Source organism: Scomber scombrus, chromosome 6, assembly GCF_963691925.1.
Source record: "Scomber scombrus chromosome 6, fScoSco1.1, whole genome shotgun sequence".
Taxonomy (NCBI): domain Eukaryota; kingdom Metazoa; phylum Chordata; class Actinopteri; order Scombriformes; family Scombridae; genus Scomber; species Scomber scombrus.
Genome location: NC_084975.1, coordinates 5,434,005 through 5,452,879, shown reverse-complemented (window position 1 = coordinate 5,452,879; position 18,875 = coordinate 5,434,005). Strand labels below are relative to the sequence as shown.

At 36.1% G+C, this 18,875-nt stretch overlaps 2 protein-coding genes across 2 annotated transcripts in view; one reads left to right on the top strand and one right to left on the bottom strand.

Annotated features, from left to right (window-relative positions):
• Window positions 1–83: 83 nt before the first annotated feature.
• rlig1 (RNA 5'-phosphate and 3'-OH ligase 1) lies at window positions 84–8,405 on the top strand. The gene is made up of 7 exons (XM_062420922.1): window positions 84–257; window positions 739–856; window positions 3,362–3,457; window positions 3,591–3,707; window positions 5,251–5,451; window positions 6,673–6,842; window positions 7,749–8,405. Exons 1-7 carry the CDS (start codon window positions 168–170, stop codon window positions 7,932–7,934), a joined length of 978 nt encoding a protein of 325 aa, XP_062276906.1. The 5' UTR covers window positions 84–167; the 3' UTR covers window positions 7,935–8,405.
• Window positions 8,406–8,421: 16 nt separating this feature from the next.
• The window catches only part of cep290 (centrosomal protein 290), a 40,480-nt gene continuing 30,026 nt past the window's right edge, over window positions 8,422–18,875 (bottom strand). Inside the window, exons 41-51 of the mRNA XM_062420921.1 lie at window positions 17,814–17,969; window positions 15,822–15,945; window positions 14,047–14,181; window positions 13,417–13,503; window positions 13,060–13,224; window positions 12,842–12,964; window positions 11,944–12,113; window positions 11,666–11,807; window positions 10,949–11,022; window positions 9,691–9,785; window positions 8,422–9,338 (exon numbers count right to left, since the gene is read on the bottom strand). Of these exons, the coding sequence (XP_062276905.1) occupies window positions 9,094–9,338; window positions 9,691–9,785; window positions 10,949–11,022; window positions 11,666–11,807; window positions 11,944–12,113; window positions 12,842–12,964; window positions 13,060–13,224; window positions 13,417–13,503; window positions 14,047–14,181; window positions 15,822–15,945; window positions 17,814–17,969 (1,516 nt within the window). The 3' untranslated portion in view covers window positions 8,422–9,093. The remainder of the gene's footprint in view (window positions 9,339–9,690; window positions 9,786–10,948; window positions 11,023–11,665; window positions 11,808–11,943; window positions 12,114–12,841; window positions 12,965–13,059; window positions 13,225–13,416; window positions 13,504–14,046; window positions 14,182–15,821; window positions 15,946–17,813; window positions 17,970–18,875) is intronic.

Here is an 18,875-nt window from a genome sequence, read left to right as displayed (position 1 = left end):
CACATATCTAGGGTTACCATGTGGCCACGCCTACATCACGTCACATGACCGGTAGTAAAAACAACCACATCAGCTTAAAGCAACGTGAAAGAGAAAGTTACATATAAGAGACGGTTTATTTAGGTGGATATCGACACATATAATTATATATATATAAGTATTAAAACATGAGACGTCTGGGCTCCGTGCAGCAGAAGATACCATGTGTGTTTCTGACGGAGGTGAAAGAGGAACAGTCCAGAAAACGCGACTGTCAGGTGAGCAGCAGCCATTGATGATGCATGAACATCATTATGAATCAGCTGCCATTGATGCATGAATATTAATATGTATCAGCTGCTGCGAGCATTTAGAAACATGACATTAATATGCAATTAATTCATTTAAATAAACAACACAGGATCATGCTCTCCTCCAAACCTCTAACTTCTGCTAATGTGTTGTGTTTGCTGTGTGGTGATGTGCAATATTTAGACATATAATAGGTTACAGATTACTAGTTACTCTATTTAAAATGTAATAAGTCATGCAACTATTTAAATTACTTACTTTTCTAATATTCTAACCAATGTTTTCAGCTGTAAGGGTAAATGTTCCCATTAAGCACCAAAATCAAAAAGTTCAGGTGTTTTTCATGGATACTGACATGATTTATAAGGGAGATCATTTCTTATAAAGCAACATTTATCTTTGTTGAATTGACTGTTTATGGTTAAATATCTCTGTTTGTTTTTCCAGCAATTTCAGGTTGTTGCCACTGAGAATGTGAACCCAGTAGCTGTGGAGGCTAATATTGACTGTGCACTGGCCACAGAGAAGCTGGATGGCACCTGCTGCTACGTCACAGTTTATAAAGGTGAGTAGATTTATCTGAAAATATCACAAACGGCATAATTCAGCATATTGGTTCACAGGAATCAACAGGAATCTTGGTGTTATATTTGGACCCTAAAGTGAAATTTGAGCACCATGTTGACAAATTGGTTAAATCCTGAGGAACATTGCAAAAATCAGACCGTTATTGTCGGCTTCTGACTGAAAAACTTGCCTCAATTAATGCGATTAGAGAGTCAAAGCTGCAGCAACACTTGTAGTATAGAAGACATTTATTAATAGACCGACGCATTTCGGCTTGCGGCCTTAATCAGGGTCATCATACAACACATTATACAAGCAGCATTTATATAGGTTGTTTAACCCTTTCATGCATAGTGGGCATTGCAGTGGACAGCTATTCAAAAGCTGTTTTCTTATGTATGAAAGGATGTATGATGGCATAGTTACACTTCAGCCACCACAGTGGACACTAGAGCGTCATCCCATACACTACCACTAAACCTGCAGTAATGTTTTAGGTTGTAGATCAGTTGATTTATGTTATTATAATTTAATAGTTTATCATTTGGTGAAAGAAAAAAATAATTTTTTTAGAGAAATGAAAAAAATTTGGAGAAAAATCCTGACTGAGGTTATGATAATTCATGAATGAAAGGGTTAAAACAGAAAAAATGTAAAAAGTAAAACTATATATATACAAAAAATAACCAATAATGTGCATCCAGATATGCATCAGCCAGTGGGTAATGGGTTTACCTATACTACAAGTGTTGCTGGAGCTTTGACTTTCTTCAGATTTGTTTCTCTCCATGCACCTTAGAAGCAGGTGAGGTTGTGCCAGAAACCTTGTCAATTACTGTAATTCCCTTTTTAATCAAGCTGCCCTGACTCTTCTCCAGCTCGTACAAAACACACCAGCTGGGTTATTAACTATGACATCACTCTGAGTGTAGCTTCACTTCATTGGCTGCCAGTGAAAGTTGAGGGTTATCTTTTAATCACTTGTAAGGGCCTAAATGTTTTTAGTGCCAGCCTACATTTACAAACTACTAAGCTCTTACACTACTGAGCGGGAAAAACTAAAAACCAAAGGCGACTGGTGTTTTTGTTGCCCTGGCGACCAGAATCTGGAACAATCCCTTCCCCCTTTTCATCAGATCAGCTGAGTCTATTGACTGTAGTATTACTGGTGTGATAAAGCTGTAACATATTTCCACTGCATGAATTCATTTATTTTTTTAGATATTCTTTCCTTAAGATCTTTTTAATCTTTCCTACATGATCATTTTTGGTTAAAAGTATATATTAAGGGCAATTAACTTACTATAACTTCTGCACTTGTGGTGACAATTGAGACGTTAAACTCATTCTACGCTCTTAGTTCAGTAATGTCATAATAATCCCAACAAGTAAAAAAAGGAAACATTTAAAAAATCACGAGTTCAAAGTAGAAAATGTTAATTAGGAGATAATCTGTGCCTATATTATGAGTCTAAATGCATCTACAGATACAGTCTTTAGTATATCTTTTGTCTTTTGAATGTTAGAATTGACAAAATGATCACAAGTCATATGTATAAAATGCATTTAAAAAACCTACTTTTTTAGGTTTGCTTTTCCATAGATTTCAATAACTTCATTTGTGTGGCGACTGGTTGCTGTATGCTTTGTGTTCATATGTGCATGATGCCTGTTTGTATGCTCGAATGTGTGTTTTTTAATGTACGTTTCAATGACGTATAAGGATTTTCAACAACTCAATTGTAGAATAATAAAAACAAGCATATCTAATGCTGTAGTTCAAACATTCAGAATGTTGTGTACCTGAAGATCCATATTATACATTTGAAATTAAGTGATTTTAGTGGGTTTGTCAAGATGAATTGGCACTTTAAAAAAGTCATGTGGTGCGACCATGATTCATCTTGAAATAAATTAATTTACTTAACACGCTTCACATCTTTTTTTTTATTTTTTTTTACAAGTTTTCAGTAATATAAAGTGTTTGGAAACAAAGTATTTGCAATTTCTTTAAATGTTTGTAAATGATGATCTTTTATTTATATAAGACATTTCAAGGCCAGAGCCAATTAATCTTGAAAACCCCACTAAAATCACTTTCAAATTGTAATATGAATTTTAAGGTACACAACATTATTATTATTAATGTTTGAACTACTGCATTAGATATCCTTGTTTTTATTATTCTAAAATTGAGTTGTTCAAAATCCTTATACGTCATTGACCCGTATTTCTTTGTAACCTGTGTTTAAAAAAAGGTGCTATATGAATTAAGTGTTCTGTCCATTAACTATCCAAGCTTGTATTTTGGAGTGAGCTCAATATTTTAGAGAATAAAACTACAAAAACAAGAAAGCTTCATCAAGACAGATGTGAGAATATCATAATAATGTCATATGTGTATAAGACATGAACACTGACGGTGGCTTGTGTACGTTTTTCTTGATTTGATGGCAGTATGGTGAGATGAACTGATAAGATGTCTTTATCTCTCTCTCTGCAGGACAGCCTTACCTGTGGGCTCGACTCGACAGGAAACCCAACAAACAGGCGGAGAAGAGGTTCAAAAAGTATCAGCATTCTCACAGGAGCTGCAAAGGTCTTTAAGCTTTATTTATAAAAAGTATAAGTTTGAATATTCACTTTCTTTGTTCACCAGATGTCAATTGTTTAGTTGTACGTGTAGAGGACCGTTGGACTAGTAATTATTGTTTCTGTTTTCCTTCTTTCAGGTTTCACGTGGAGCGTAGAAGAAGATTTTAAAACGGTACCAGAGACGTGGATCCCTGCACACAGAGTCAAACATCACAACGGCCAACCAGTGCCTGATGAACATGGACACATTCCAGGTGCTTTGACGTTTACATATCCTGGTTTGTTGAGCCAAATAATGATGAGACAGAGAGGTTGTCTCAGTTTAAAAAGACTTCAGTGCAGAGGTGCTTTTGTAAATCCTGGTAGATTAATTCATGGATTATTTGATCTTTTAATGATCATCTTGCACTTAAAAAAAGTATCAGTGCACACAAACCTGCAGCCCAGAACAGTGTAAGTAGGATATGGATAGATGATGGGTAATACTTGCATCAATTAGACTTTCAAATTTAAATTGACTGACTGTAGTTTATGCAAACAGATTAAATGATTCAAAGATTCAGGGATACTTTATTATCATACCAACAACATATGCATAGACATGAGGAGGTATGAAATTAAGAATTTAGGCCCGGTCAAGCCAAGAGCAAATAAAGATAGATAAAGGGAAGACAAGTTTAACAATAAGTACATTAAGTTACATGATATACTTATAATAATAAATCATATTAAACTTTATTTATAGACCTTTTTTCAAAATCCAAATTACAAAGTGCTTCACAAGGCAACAAAATACACAAATCATAAAATAATTGTGTTATAAAAAAGAACAAATAAAAACAATTTGAGTTGAACGTAGGAAAAAAAGTAAGAATAGACAAACCATATTTATTTTTTTAAGGAGATAAAAAGCAAATTCAAGGAAAATTAAAACTCAAATAAGATTAGGTAAGACTCTCCGGTAAAAGTGTTTTAACCCTTTCATGCATGAATTATAATAACATCAGTCAGGATGTGTTTTTATTTCTCTTTAGGCAGGGAGGGAGGAAGGAAGGGAGGAAGGACACAAGGAAGGAAGGAAAGGAGGGAGGAAGGAGGAGAGGAAAGGAAAGAAGGAAGGGAGGAAGGAAAGGAAGGAAGGACGGAGGAAAGAAGGAAGGAAGGAGAGAGGGAGAAAGGAAAAGAGGAAGGAAGGAGAGAAGGACAGAGGAAAGAAGGAAGGGAAGAAGGTAGGGGGAGGAAAGAAAAAGAGAAGGAGGGAGGGAAGTGAGGGAGGAAGGGAAGAAGGACAGAATGAAGGAAAAAAAGTGGATGGAAGGAGGAAAGAAGGAAGAGAGGAAAGAGAGAGGAAGGAAAGAAAGAGAAGGAAGGAGGGAGGAAAGACAGACAGAAGGAAGGAAGGGAGGAAGGAAGGAAGGAAAGAAGGAACAGTCAAAACAGACGGGGTCTATTTGACCCGGAAGGACGACACAAAGGTTAATATCTGTCCACTGTAGTGATCACTATGCATGAAAAGGGTTAAAGGAGATTAAAGTATTTCAAGGAATATTAAAAGTCAAATAAAATGAGGAAAGGGACTTAAAGACTGATATGAAATTTGGTACAAATAACTCAAATGTACTCTCAAAAATTTCTCTAAATTGATGCACTAGATGAAATAAAGTAAAAAAGCTCCTTGATTTCAACGAGGACAGCCACTCTCACACATGAATGATCAAGTTTGGATGTTTTTCTGTCAGTTTGAACGTCGCCACCTGCAGAAAAGTTGTGATTGGATCTTTTTTTGTGAACGTTCAGGTTGGGTTCCAGTGGAAAAGGACAACAAGCAGTACTGCTGGCACTCCTCCGTGGTGGATAATGAAGTCGGGGCGGCTCTCGTTCTCAGGCCCGGCGCCGACGACGACGAAGGCACGCTAGAAATCACGGCGCTCCCATTGGCCGACCTCCTGGAACAAACGCTGGAGCTCATTGGAACCAACGTTAACGGAAACCCGTACGGTAATATGATACGGCGTTTTCTGTCAGAGGCCATTAAAGTTGGTATGTAGGGAGGGCAAGATTTAAACAAATGGTTGTTAAACTTCAAGCTGTTTCTTGTCAGTGTCAAAAACACTTAATGCTGTTTTTTAAGTGAACGCTGGATCCAGATAAGCAAGAAAACCACCAGTATAGAAAAGCTAAGGCTGTAATTCTTCTGTGCCCACTGAGAATGTTTTATTACTCCTCTTGTAAATTTAATTACTCTTTAAATAATTTAGTGTCTGTTTAACAAGGAGGCATTTTAAATGTCAGCAGCACATAAACTTATCATCCTTGTGGGTTAAAGATTATCTAAGTTTGTTTGGAGCAATGCAAAACAGGACTTAACATTTATTTTTTTAAAGGTTTTGATAACCAAGTCCTTACTAATGACTTGTATTTTTACAAAAATGTTTTTTTAAACAGTAGCAAGTTCATTGCACGCAATTGAAAATAAGAGTGATAAAAATGTTTTAATGATGTAAAATAAATAAGAGAAAATAATACATTAATAAAATAATACATTAATAATAATATAAATGAAAATAAGAATAAATGAATAAATAAATGAAAATAAGAGACAATAAGAAAAAAGGTTTAGTAAAAGTTACAGTAAAAAACTAGGTTAACATACATTTAAAAAGGAAAATGAAATAAAAGAGATAAAATTTAATAAAAACTAGACTAAAACTAGGTTTAAAAATAGTTTAAAAGAAAAAAGAGACAAAAGAAACAGATGAATAAAATCAATAAGAAGATAAAACTTATAGATTGATAATAATAACATAAAATACTACTAAGGCCACTAAGGCCATCAGTGTGAACCCAACTTTAGTCTTTTCAGTAAAAAAGTCCTTAGATATAGACAATGTTTGACAATGTGCAAATATAGTAACAAAAAGACTAAATTTGATATATTGACTTGATTTGATTCATTTGGACGGCTGAAGCTGAATGGTCAGTATGAACGAGAGGAATGATTACAGTAAGAAAAAAAAGAAGTAAATATTCATTTGGCCACCTATGTTTCCAAAAGAAGCACTTTAAAAAAATGTGAACCAGTCCTTTAATGAAATTACGACATTTTTGGATAAACATGAAAACAAATACTGAATATACTGAAACAAATATATCATAATCTCATCTCTCTCTCAGTACTTTCCTGAGTCATAAAACAAAGTTTCATCCTACTAACAACAGGGTTGGGGTGTAAGAAGCAGCCGGTTCACTGCCTGGTGTCACACGGGAGTGTTCGGATCAGAAACCCTCCGCCTGTGGACTTCCAGCAGCTGTGCTCCTGGTTCCAGGAGAGTCCCGAAGGCCGGGTCGAGGGCATCGTCTGGCACTGTAATGACGGCACGCTCATTAAGGTAAGGTGACTGTAGATGTAGTTAAACCTGTCACCATAACGACTTTAGTTGGACGATAATCATTATAAATGATATTATTGTAATTTGAAGTTCATTTTATACCACTGATATACTGATAATATAATAGTATAATAATGCACAAAGGGGGGGTGGGGGCTACACTTCTGTAAAAACACAGACTGCCATTATGGATGAGGACAGAGTTATTTACCTTTAATTTTTCTGCAGTCTCCACTCAGGACGAGCACAGTGAGGAATGGAGGACACTACTCACTTAGCCAATGTGACATGAATAGTATCTTAGCTGCTAATGTGAAGTGTGGCAAGTCCCGAGGTCCAAAAAATGATCAGTCATGTCCACGTATTATACGATAAGTCCATATATAGACATCATGATGGTGATAATTATGTTATTGTACCATAAGTCGATAATTATTGTGACAGGCCTAGTTCTTCCTTAACTGATTATATTCAAATAAATAAATGTAATTTATAACAATGACATCATATAAGGAGAGAAATTCTTGTTAACTATTTGAAATAAATACATGTCAAATACAGTCAATCAACAGACAGATGAAGCTGTAGTTTTCTCACTGTGAAAACACTTTCAAAAATAAATACAGGTTAAACTTGTACATTTGCATATATAAAAATGTGTATCAGCTGCACAAAAATTTAAAATTTCCATTTTCATATATTTTAGGTTATATTAGGGAAAGTCTGGTGAAAAGAAATGTGTTTTTAACTGCCCTCAAATGTAAAAAACGAGTCAAATTTGACCCAGAATAGTATGTAAGGCTTTAAGGTATTGACTGAATTGATACTGGTATTGTACTTTTTTAATGATAGCCCTAATGTTCGGTATGTGTTCATTTACGGTTCTGTGCCTGTTGTGTTGTGCAGGTTCATCGTCACCATCTGGGGCTCAGGTGGCCCGATGGGGAAACCAGCTTGGGCAAGAAGCCGGTGGTGGTTCACGTGGACGGGATGGTCGATGAGTATAACAACAGCAAGGACTTGTTCACATCCTTCTCCAGACTCAACGGACACTGTTTCAATCAGCTTCAGGATATCCAGTATGACCTGTAAATCCAGCCTGAGGAGATAAAGAGAAAAAAAAAACCCAACCTCTGCTGCGATGAGCCAGTAGCTGCTCCATATGTCCGCCAGTAATTCCATTTCAGTCTTCTGTTTTTAAAAGCACTGCATCAGTCTGTGGAAACCAGTGAAATACACACAGATCTACAGAGAGAGGTATAGTAGTATAGTTTCGCTGAAAGTCTTAATCAGTGGTTTACAGTGAGAGAGCAGGAGGGGATCAAACCTGTGACATGAGGTAAGTCTTCTGCACCAAACACAGGAGCAGGAACAGGAACCGGAAAAGTCTTTACAGTTTCAGTGTTAAAAAAAAAGAAAAAAAAGACTGACCAATTAGACAATTTTAGCACTTTAAAAGTTGCTTAAATGTTCTGTAATTAAATTGTAAATACTGCATGTTACAGCTGCTCCATCACAATGTGAAGAATAAATGACACAGTATATAAAACTCTATGAAAACTGCTTTATTTCTAAATATATACATAGAAGCACAATATGTCCAAACTGTACAAATATAAAGAAATCTTATAAATATGCTACATTATACATTATATCATCAAACCAAGAACTTGGTGTTAAAATGAAATAGCTGCCTTTATTTAATAGAGGAAACTAAAAAGGATCACTTTACTGTTTAAATCAAACATTTACTTTTTGGAGACATTTTTCTTTAAATTTCAGAGGCTTTAGGGGTGTAACTGAGATTTCAAACTGCATCTGTCTAAAAAAAACAAGAAACATGATTGAAATGACAATCTTTCTATTACATAAATGCTGAATATTTCATTTGCAAATACTCTTTTTTTTGTTTACTGTGATCTTGAGATTCTTGAGACCTGAGATAAAAAGTTTTCCAACAAATGTTTTAGCTCAAAAATACTATTAAAATTCTATATTATTAGAAAACAGCTTAAAAATGGCAAAATTCTGATAGAAAACTGGAACTATTTCAGAATAAAGTAAACACACATTCAACTGCTGAAGCTTAAAACCACCAACACTTTTTTTAAGCCACTACCAAAGTACTACTGAGGTTCGATTAGCTGCCTTTTTTTAAAGATGTAAACTGAGAATAACCTGTAAACTTTTAAAGAACTTTTAAAGAATTAACATTTAAAGTCATTCAGTTAAAAGACACAGGACCCCCGACTTAACTGATGGACACGTTGGGCATTTCAACTTTGACGCCGAACCGACTGCACACCTTCCTCAACTGCTCCTCCAGCAAAATGCTCTTCTTCACTTCTACTTTGTAGTTGTACTTTAAATCTTCGATCTCTTCAAAAAACGTCGGGTCGAAGTTTTCCAGTTCTTTCTTCAGCTTTCGGACTTCGGATTGAAGTTGGGTTTTCTCCGTTTCGGCCGCCTGCAGAAGAGTTTTGAGCTTCCTGGAATCTACGAGTAAAAAGAGAGAAAACTTTAAATGATTGCTCTTCCTTAACACTCACGTACTTTTCATATTCTGACTCGTAATTAAACTCCACATTCATAAATTCCCCATCAATCATTAATAAATATTTGATTAATCTTATGAAAAAAAGATTAATCATAATCACTGTTTTATGTTCCAGGAGAACATTTTATAGAATATGATGAATACAACAAGCTTCACTATTTGTCACTTGTTGTCGTACACAGTCAAAATTTGGATTTTCTAATGATTTTTGATAAGCAAAATAACTCAGAAATCACAATCAGCTTAAAATTTAATATAATTTTCAAGGAACAATAAAAACCAAAGTCTCACCTTGCTTCGTGGACGTCTCACCGTATCGCTCGCTGTACGCGTTGAGCTTCTGTGTCAGTTCTGCGTTCTCTTTCTGCAGCTCACTGTTCACCAACCTGCACAGAAAATAACATGTACACTAAGAAAAAAAATATCATGGCCGTTAAAACAATCAGTTAAAACAATCCTGGCAAAGAAAATATGAGAACAGGACGGAAAAATGCTGCTAAACTTTCCAGGTTTTCTCTTTCCAGGCATTTTGACCCAATTATAATTATTCACATCTGCTCAGTCTTATACTGTATTAATTGATTGTTTGCTGGGTGAACAGTGACAGTGATTGTAAAATATCATGATTACACCAAACTTCCATTGTCTAAATTAATTATTCTAAGAAAACTATGGTTATTCTGTCAAAATGTGTATGTTTTACAGTCAGAGGTTTGCCTGATGTCGTACATAACAGTGGAGCATTCATTGCATTTAACATACGTTTTAATGAATGTTAGCCCTCATACAACTAGGCCTGTCGCAATAATTATCGACTTTTCATACAATAACGTTATTATCATCATCATCATGTTTATATATGGACTTGCCACACTTCACATTAGCAGCTAAGAGGCTATTCATGTCACATTGGCTAAGTGAGTAGCGTCCTCCATTCCTCACTGTGTACGTCCTGAGTGGAAACTGCAGAAGCGAGCAGCTCCGCTTATATGGAATTAAAGGTAAATAACTCTGTCCCCAACCATAATGGCAGTCTGTGTTTTTACAGAAGTGTAGCGCCCACTCTCTAATCCCAACCCCCGTCTTTACATTATTATGCCTATAAAAAGTATTCACCCCTCTTGAATGTTTTCCCCTTTTATTGCTTTTATAAATGAAGTTATGGTCAAAATAATTTGGCTTTTTTGAGAAGAAATTACAAAAAAACAAAACTCTTTAATATCAAAGTGAAAACAGATTCCTACAGTAATGTCAATCAATTAAAAATATACAATTGATTGCGTTAAATATTTTGTAAATTTCGACCATGATTCCATTTATAAAAGCAATAACGGGGAAAACATCCAAGAGGGGTGAATACTTTTTATAGGTACTGTATTATCTTTATATCAGTGGTATAAAATGATCTTCAAATGACAATAATATCATTTATCGCGATTATTTCGGAGGCAATATATCGTCCAACAAAGGTAGTTATCATGACAGGCCTATATGCATACATAAAACATTATCACTATTATTCATCACAGACTAGTTTTACATGCTTTACCTCATCGCCTGGAACTCCTTTGAGAGTCCAGCGTCTGCTTTTGCAGCACTGGGAAACTTTTTCAACATGTCGACCTGGAAAAGTGACAAAAAAACCAACAACAACAATACAGTAAAATGTAAAATGCTTCTCACAGAGACTCAAGGTGGCAGTTTGGCTTCACAACAGAGAATACTGACTTAAATGGAATTTATTTTTGTGAGTTATGTGCATCATTAATGTGTCTATGAAGCACTTTTTATGTTGTTCTGTTTCACTGACAGATTTTTGATTTCCAGAGACCGAACAGACTGAAACAATTTGAAGTTTTGACGTAACAAAATTAATGTTCATGATCCACAACACTGATTATTACTGTGAAAAATTGCCCCTCTGAATTTTTTTGGTTGTGAGAACATACTGGGGGCAGTTAATGTGCTGCTAATCACAGGAAATACTAGCTTCATACTTCAAAAGCTCTTTAATAATATCTATTTTTACACTAACTGCAAGAAGTGTTTCCCATACGGACTCCTCTTTAAATCAGCAGCAGGACAAAACGAGCTTAAAAAGCCAAAATCATCACTTCATTTCTCATTTTGGTAAAGCTCTGTGTTTATAGTTGATCTCTACTTGACAAAAAAAGGAGAAAAATCATTTATTCAGGAAGTCTAATAAGCAAAACTAAGGCAGCACACTAACAGTTATTTTTAAATTAAGTTATTGTTTAGCTCGTACCTGATCTTCGAGCGTCTGGGTGTTTATTTGAGCTCTCTCCTCGCGCTCGTTCACCTCCTTCAGCTGTTTTTTGAGGTCTGAGAGGTTGGAGGTCTTCTGGGCGAGCTCTTTCTCCAGCTCCTTCATCTTGTTCTCAAACATTCTGCAGATGGAAATGAAACAATCACTGGTTTATGCTCTGTAAGTAACTGTACTCATATCCTGGAGCTTCTACAAGTGGAGGACAGGAGGTTTGAGGCTCTAAGCCCACCTGGGAAAGTGTTTGCTAGTTTGCTGACCTTGTTACCACAGATGCCTTAAAGGTCTTACTGTCCGCCACCTCTGCGACGGTTTTGGACAGAGCTGACCGAAGTCTTTGCTTGGTTTCCTCCAGCTCTGCCTCCAGCTTCTCGTTGGTCACCTCCAGACTCGTCTTCGTCACTCTCATCCTCTCTGAAGCCTCTATTTCCTGTCGTGATAGAAAATGAACATCCAGGAAGGATAACAAGATGAAATGAAATGTATTTATTTATTCCAGAGGATGGAAAAATGACTTTGTCTGTCCTCAGTCATAAAAAACATTTAATGGACTGATGATAAAACAAATTATAAACAGTCAGGAAAGAACAATGCCTGATGAAACATTTTGAATATTGTTTTAACTTTTCATCGTATTATGCAATAATATTTACTGTATTTTTACCATAAGATAGTGACGGGGCACTGCAATAATCCTGAATAGTCTTTCCTCCTCTTAATATAATTTTCTTGTATATTTTTGTTTCGTTTTATAACTTTTAGGGTTTTTTTGTATATATTATTTGTTCTTATTTATTTATGTATATGTGTTTAATTTTTTTATATGTATGAACTAATGGATACATACATTTCTCCTATCGGGATGAATAAATTAAATCTATCTATCTATCTATCTATCTATCTATCTATCTATCTATCTATCTATCTATCTATCTATCTATCTATCTATCTATCTATCTATCTATCTATCTATCTATCTATCTATCTATCTATCTATCTATCTATCTATCTATTTACTAAATACAAAGTCACTAATTTACATTAAAAATCTCTCAATACAACACTACATTTTTATATATTATACATAGAGATGTTTTTCTTTTCCAAAGTGTGTTTGCATATTAACGTCTCATCGGCCAACAAACCAATCATAATTACCCGTTTGATCTCCTTTCGTAGACGTTCGTTTTCCATCACTATTTTCTCCAGTCCTTTGGTTTTAGCTTCAAGTTTAGAACTGAGCTCGGCTTCGCTTTGGCTCTTCAGTTTCTCATAATCAGCCTAGAAATACAATAAAAATATTTACCATCAGCTGTAATTAATATGCTTTTCACACAGAGAGAATATGACTTAAAAGATACGAAGAGGGCAATAACCTTTAGTTTTTTGTGTTCTTGCTCCAAGGCAGAGAACTTGTCCTGTTGTGCAGTTGCGCTGGATTTCTTTAGCGTTTCATTTTCTCTCTGCACCCTCTCCACGACCTTCTTCATCAACCCAATCGTCTTCTCGAGTTCAGGTACTGTTTTACCGCTGTGGCCCGCCTGATGAGGAACACATTATAAATCATTTTTAAGAACAGGAAGTTGGTGGATTCAATTTCAATTAGTGTAGTGTAGTTCCTGCTATCCAATTCAGTTTCTTTATTAAATTAGAGTTTTTTTAAGGTCATTAGATATTCTTAACCTCATCTACAGATATGTACGTTTATTTTTTGGTTAATTCTGTTAACATACTCCACGGATATTGGCCAGCTTTTTCTCTAGTTCCACCTTTTCCTTTTTCAGCACACTGCACATCTCCCTAAGGTCCGTAACTTGATTCTGTGAAAACAAGAATTTAACAAATGGTTTAAAAATAACAAAAACACTGTCAAAAACTTTTGCTCTTAATTAAATCAATATGTTATCTTTTAAGTTAATATATGGTTGAAATTTAGCATTTTTTTTGTTGAATTGCTTTGCTCCTAAAGTTTTTAAAGTTAGCATAGTGAAACAGAAGTAATGAGATACATCATGACACAATGATTGACTTCTTATTAAAGCAAAATAGATTATTTTTATCTGGTATTCACAAGACACCATTTAAATAAGACAGATGCATTCAATAAAAGGGTAAAATTACAGCTCCATTTGACAGGTTTTGACAAAAGTCTGTACATTAAATATGAAGCTACAGCTACGGTCAGCTGTGGTCACCATAGCATGATTAATATTTACCATACAGACATCAAAGTGTTGTCAAGTAAGTGAATGAGAATAATTCCCAAAATGTCAAACTATTCCCTTAAGTTCCCTTACAATCAGCATTCATATCAAACAACGGTACAAAACTGATCTGTACTTCTCAATCTGCTTCATGTGTACCTTCAGCCTCGGTAAATCTTTGTTGGCCTGCTCCAGCTGAAAGCGGAGCTCCAAGTTCTCCGAGGCCAGCTTGAGGTTTTCTTTCGGGAGGTCCTGGTCTCTTTGTGATGGAGTCCCAGTGCCTCGCCCTGACGTCTAGAAGACCGCAAACACTCAAAATCAATGATAAGCAAATAAAAAAAAAAAAGATAAAAGAAGGCATTTAAGATATGTTACCTCATAGAAAACAGAAGGGAGTGTAGGAAAACAGCATCATTTTTGAATAAATGTGTTGTTCTTGGGTCAGGAACTTCCTCTATGTAAACACTACCATGGAAACCTTCAGTCCATAACACACAATGCACAAGGGGATTACACCACAACACTACCACGACTTTGATTTTTTCTGCTACCACTGATTGACTGATGTACCTTCAGGTATCTAAGAGATCTCTTGTCTTGTGTTTGTCCACCACCATCCCTCTTTTTACTGATAAATCTCTCCGGATGTATAGAGATAGAGCCAACATCTGGATCTGCTGAGCAGGACTGGTCTTGATTATTATCCTCTGTTGCCTCCTTTGTAGTCTCAAATGCTTCATCTTTCAGCTTGTCATGTTCTTCAGTTTCTTCATCTGCCATCTTTCCCACATCATTATCATCATCTTCCTCTGTATCTCGACCATCTCGTTTCCCGACACTCTCTTTTTCTAGCGTTTCACACGCTTCGCCGCCTGCTGCTGAGGCCGGCTCAGAGGATGACAGGACTGATCCAGGTCTTTCTGACGGATTATCAGACTCGGGTTCGCTCTCTTCTTCAATCACACTCAATTCATAACCATCATCTGTAATGTCTCCTATATTTTCTACATTACCTGTTTCTATAAGCCTCTCACCTTCTTTAATCTGATCTGTGTCAATATCTTCCTCATCTGTTTTGTCTACTGATTGCTCTTGTTTAGTGCAAACCTTTGCTTCCGGAGAGATGGTTTTAGTATCTCGATATGTCTTGCTTTGGCTTGGCTCCCTCTCATGGTCACGGGTGTCTGCATCAGCTTTACGGACTGCAGGGCGGCCGCTGCGTTCGGCAGAGCTGGGGGCCACTTTTCCATCCCATAAACAATCCGCAACATCAAAAGTTACAGAACAAATCCCTCTCAAAGCCTTGGACCGGGAGCCTTTGTCCTTCACAGTCAATGAATCAGATTTGAATGCAGTGAAGAAAGACATGCATAAAGAAAGACAGTAAAGAAAGATGAATGGGGAGATAACAGCATGACGTCTATTGCTTCATAAAATAGAACAAAGATAAATCAGATGTGAAAATATTTTGCCTAATAGATGTCTGCTGTGTGCCCTCCATTGTCTCCCAGAAATAAACTTGGTCATTTTGCTCTTTGTAATATCTGTAATATATATGTAGGGTTGTATATAATCACTATTTTCATTATCAATACACATGGAATAATTGTTTTAGTCTACAATAAAAGAAATTGTTAAAAATGTCTGTCACAGGTCCTGAGAGCCCAAGGCGTGACATCATCAAATTGTGCCTTTCGACTCACGAACAGCCCACAACTCAAAGATACTCTGATTAAAATGTCATAAAACAAATTGTCAGATCAACAGCTCGAGTCTGAGCATTTTTGGTATTTTTCCGTGATAAACTACTGACATGATTGCCCTCTATTAAAATTGTTCTTTGATTTATTTTTGTTCAAGTAATGGATTTATCGTGTGTCTGCAGTGTTGGACATTCATTAGTCATTGTGTTTTTTATGCTCATAAATACTTACAGAGGGTCTTGATGGACTGTCTTTGGATAAATGGCTCTCTAAGGAGTGAAGCCTCTCCTCCAGGTAGCGGTTTCTCAGATTCAGATTCTCCATGGCGGCGTCGCGAGGTAAAGCCTGGTGCTGTCTGCAAGTTCAAAGACAAAATAAAGGTTTTAGTCTAAATGATGTGCCGCAGAAAACAAATCATCAAACTTCATTGAGTATCTAAAAAAAAAAAAAAAACGTAGGAGGAACCTCCGGTGTGAAAGGTGCTATATAAATAAAGTTGAGTTGAGGTGTATCTGGATCTTATCAAACACGTTTTGCAGACTGGTTTCAGCTACAAATTCCAAAAGTATATAGTAAACTTGGGAAAGTCTCATTTTCAATATCCTTTTCCATCATCAGGTAATAATTCAGAACAGACCCTAAAAGCTCAACACTGGCATCTCTGGATGGTTTCAAACAACTCATTACAGTGTTTCCTTCTGGATTTTATTTGGCAGCTGTGGACAAAAAGGGTTTCATAGTACCTGGGTGGCTCTAACGTGCCGCTGGCACTGTACGGCAATCTAATCTGTCTATCTTGAATTTATTAAATGTGGTTTGATGGTAGAGCCAGACTTCTATATTTATTTTATGAGTTGCTACTAACAACTTGTTTGCAATGTTACTGTGTGTATTTGTTGAATGATTGGTTTGATACCAACTAATACAACTGTAAAAATTGAGATTTTGAGGTGATATTTTAGGTTTCTCCATTCCATGCTTGGACTGTCCTGATTATAGGTGATTATTTAACCTCTTGTTTTTGCTGCCATCTTGTGGACAGAGTGTGATATGACTCGTGTTGCACAGTGTCTTCCCCTGCAGTTGTTCATGCTTTGCTGTTAAAAAGATTGCTTAAGAACTTAGATATCATCAGACAATAAACAATAATTATACTGATAGTGTGATATCATACACAATGTTATGAGCAGCTTAGCTTATATAAACATTATAAACTTTGTTAGTACCAACGTTTATTTAAGCAAGGTGTTACCACTATTATGATTCATTGAGTTCGCTTATGCTAATGTTAGCCAGAACATTTTTAGCTAGCATGGCTGCCATTGATCAAAAAACCTCACCAAGGCAAGAGCTTGGTGGGCAAATGGCCATAAATCGAGTTGTCTTCGAGCAATCCTGAATAAACTCTTGGAGACATTCTGCACTATGTCTTTAATGTTGCTGCCAAGTTTCATTCACATATTCATAGGCCTGCCGTTATCTCCAGTCAAAGTTTTGCCAACTCTTTTTGGAGGGAAATATTAATAAAGTAGACACTGCATTTACATCGTCCATGCATATGGACATCTTTGTTAAATTTAGATTTTTTTTCCTGCATACATGCCAATGATTAAAGAAGTGTGTAACTGGTTTCGCTCCTTCTTTAAACAGAATCAGACCAGCTGATGTAAATTTGCTCGGCTTCGTGAAGCCTGAAACCAGCTTGTTGCTACTCAGTTATGGCTGCTTCCATTCATGGAGCATAAGGAGGTTTGATCCCGCAAATTGCCGCTTGCAGCTGTATTATCCTTATTACAATTATGTTGCTTTTATTATTACTTACCTATTCGTTTTTATTGTTACTTTAAAAGAAAATCTGGTTTAATGATCATAAAAATCCTATGCTGTTTTTAATGCTCCTTTTATATTGCATTTTCCATGAAGCCAATTGTTTCACATATTTTGTTTGAAATGCAGCATATAAATAACATTTTATTAATATAATTGTTTATGATATGGCGTAACTTTGGCACAATTGTGCAATTGAAGACGGCTCTTGTACCTGTAAGTGTTTTTCCAAGTATGCCAATGAGTAATCGTTTTATATGGTAAGTACACAATTGTTTACAGACATGCTGAATCATTTTGCTCGTTTCTTTAAAATAAGTCATAATACAAAACATACAAACTACAATCAGGTTTTTTTTGAATATCAAAGATCTGAAAAGATTGATGAAGACTTACCTTATGGTGCGGATCTGTGTCTCCAGATCTGAGTTCTTTTTCTTCAGCTCCTCTATCTCCTTCTCCATTTCAGTGGATCTCACTCCGACCACCTGATCGGCAGTCACTCCTCGAGCCTTCAGCCTCTTTTGGAGTGCGTTCTTCTCTTGCTCCAGCCTGCGTACACAATAAAAACACGCAAATGAAATGGAGGAGACACTTACAGTTGATGTAAAAGTGGAAAAAAGGTGGATGGTGGTGTGACAGAACCAATGGCATCTTGGAAAGAAAACATTTTTGCTTCCTGCATATCTTATATACTGTAATTTCCTTGTATTAACTTTGTGCTAACTGTCAACATTTATAGATAGTGTACAACTTGTGCGCAGATGCAAAAGCTTTTTTCACATTTAACTGACTTTAACAAAGTTTTGGTAGATTATTTGACAATTCATCATCATTCGTCATTGTGTTTGTGCTTAGTTCAGTAATAATCTGGCCAACCTGTGGAGCTAACAACTACCGACGTATATAAAAGGCAATCACACTTATTCAAATTCAAATTCAATTCAAAATTACTTTATTTATCCCCAAGGGGAAATTCTATTAGTCTGTTAGCTCTTCTGTAAATTATTGAAGAATTAGTAGAAAGCCTGATGGCTGTAGGAGCGAAGGATCTTTTAAATCTCTCTGTCCTGCAACGGAGAGAGAGGAGCCGTCCACTGCTGTTTTTGTGGTCCATAAAGGTGTTGTGTAGCGGATGATCTGGGTAATTCAAGATGGCCTCGAACATCTTGACAGTGCATCTCTCCACCACCTCCTGCAGTGTGTCCAACCTGGCTCCAATCACAGAGCCAGCTCTTTTGACTTATGGGCATTTTACAGTCACTAATTTTCTGTGGGAGGAAACATGTAAACATCTTTCTTCATTTTGCATCCAGCACCTTCTTGTTGTGTGGTTTTGGAAAGTATTACAGCAACTGACATTTTATGATCTACTAATTGAACCTAATTGACTCCATGTTTTGTGTGTACTGTGTGTAGTTTCCTGACATAGTGAAGCTAAACTGAGTCCCTCCTGCT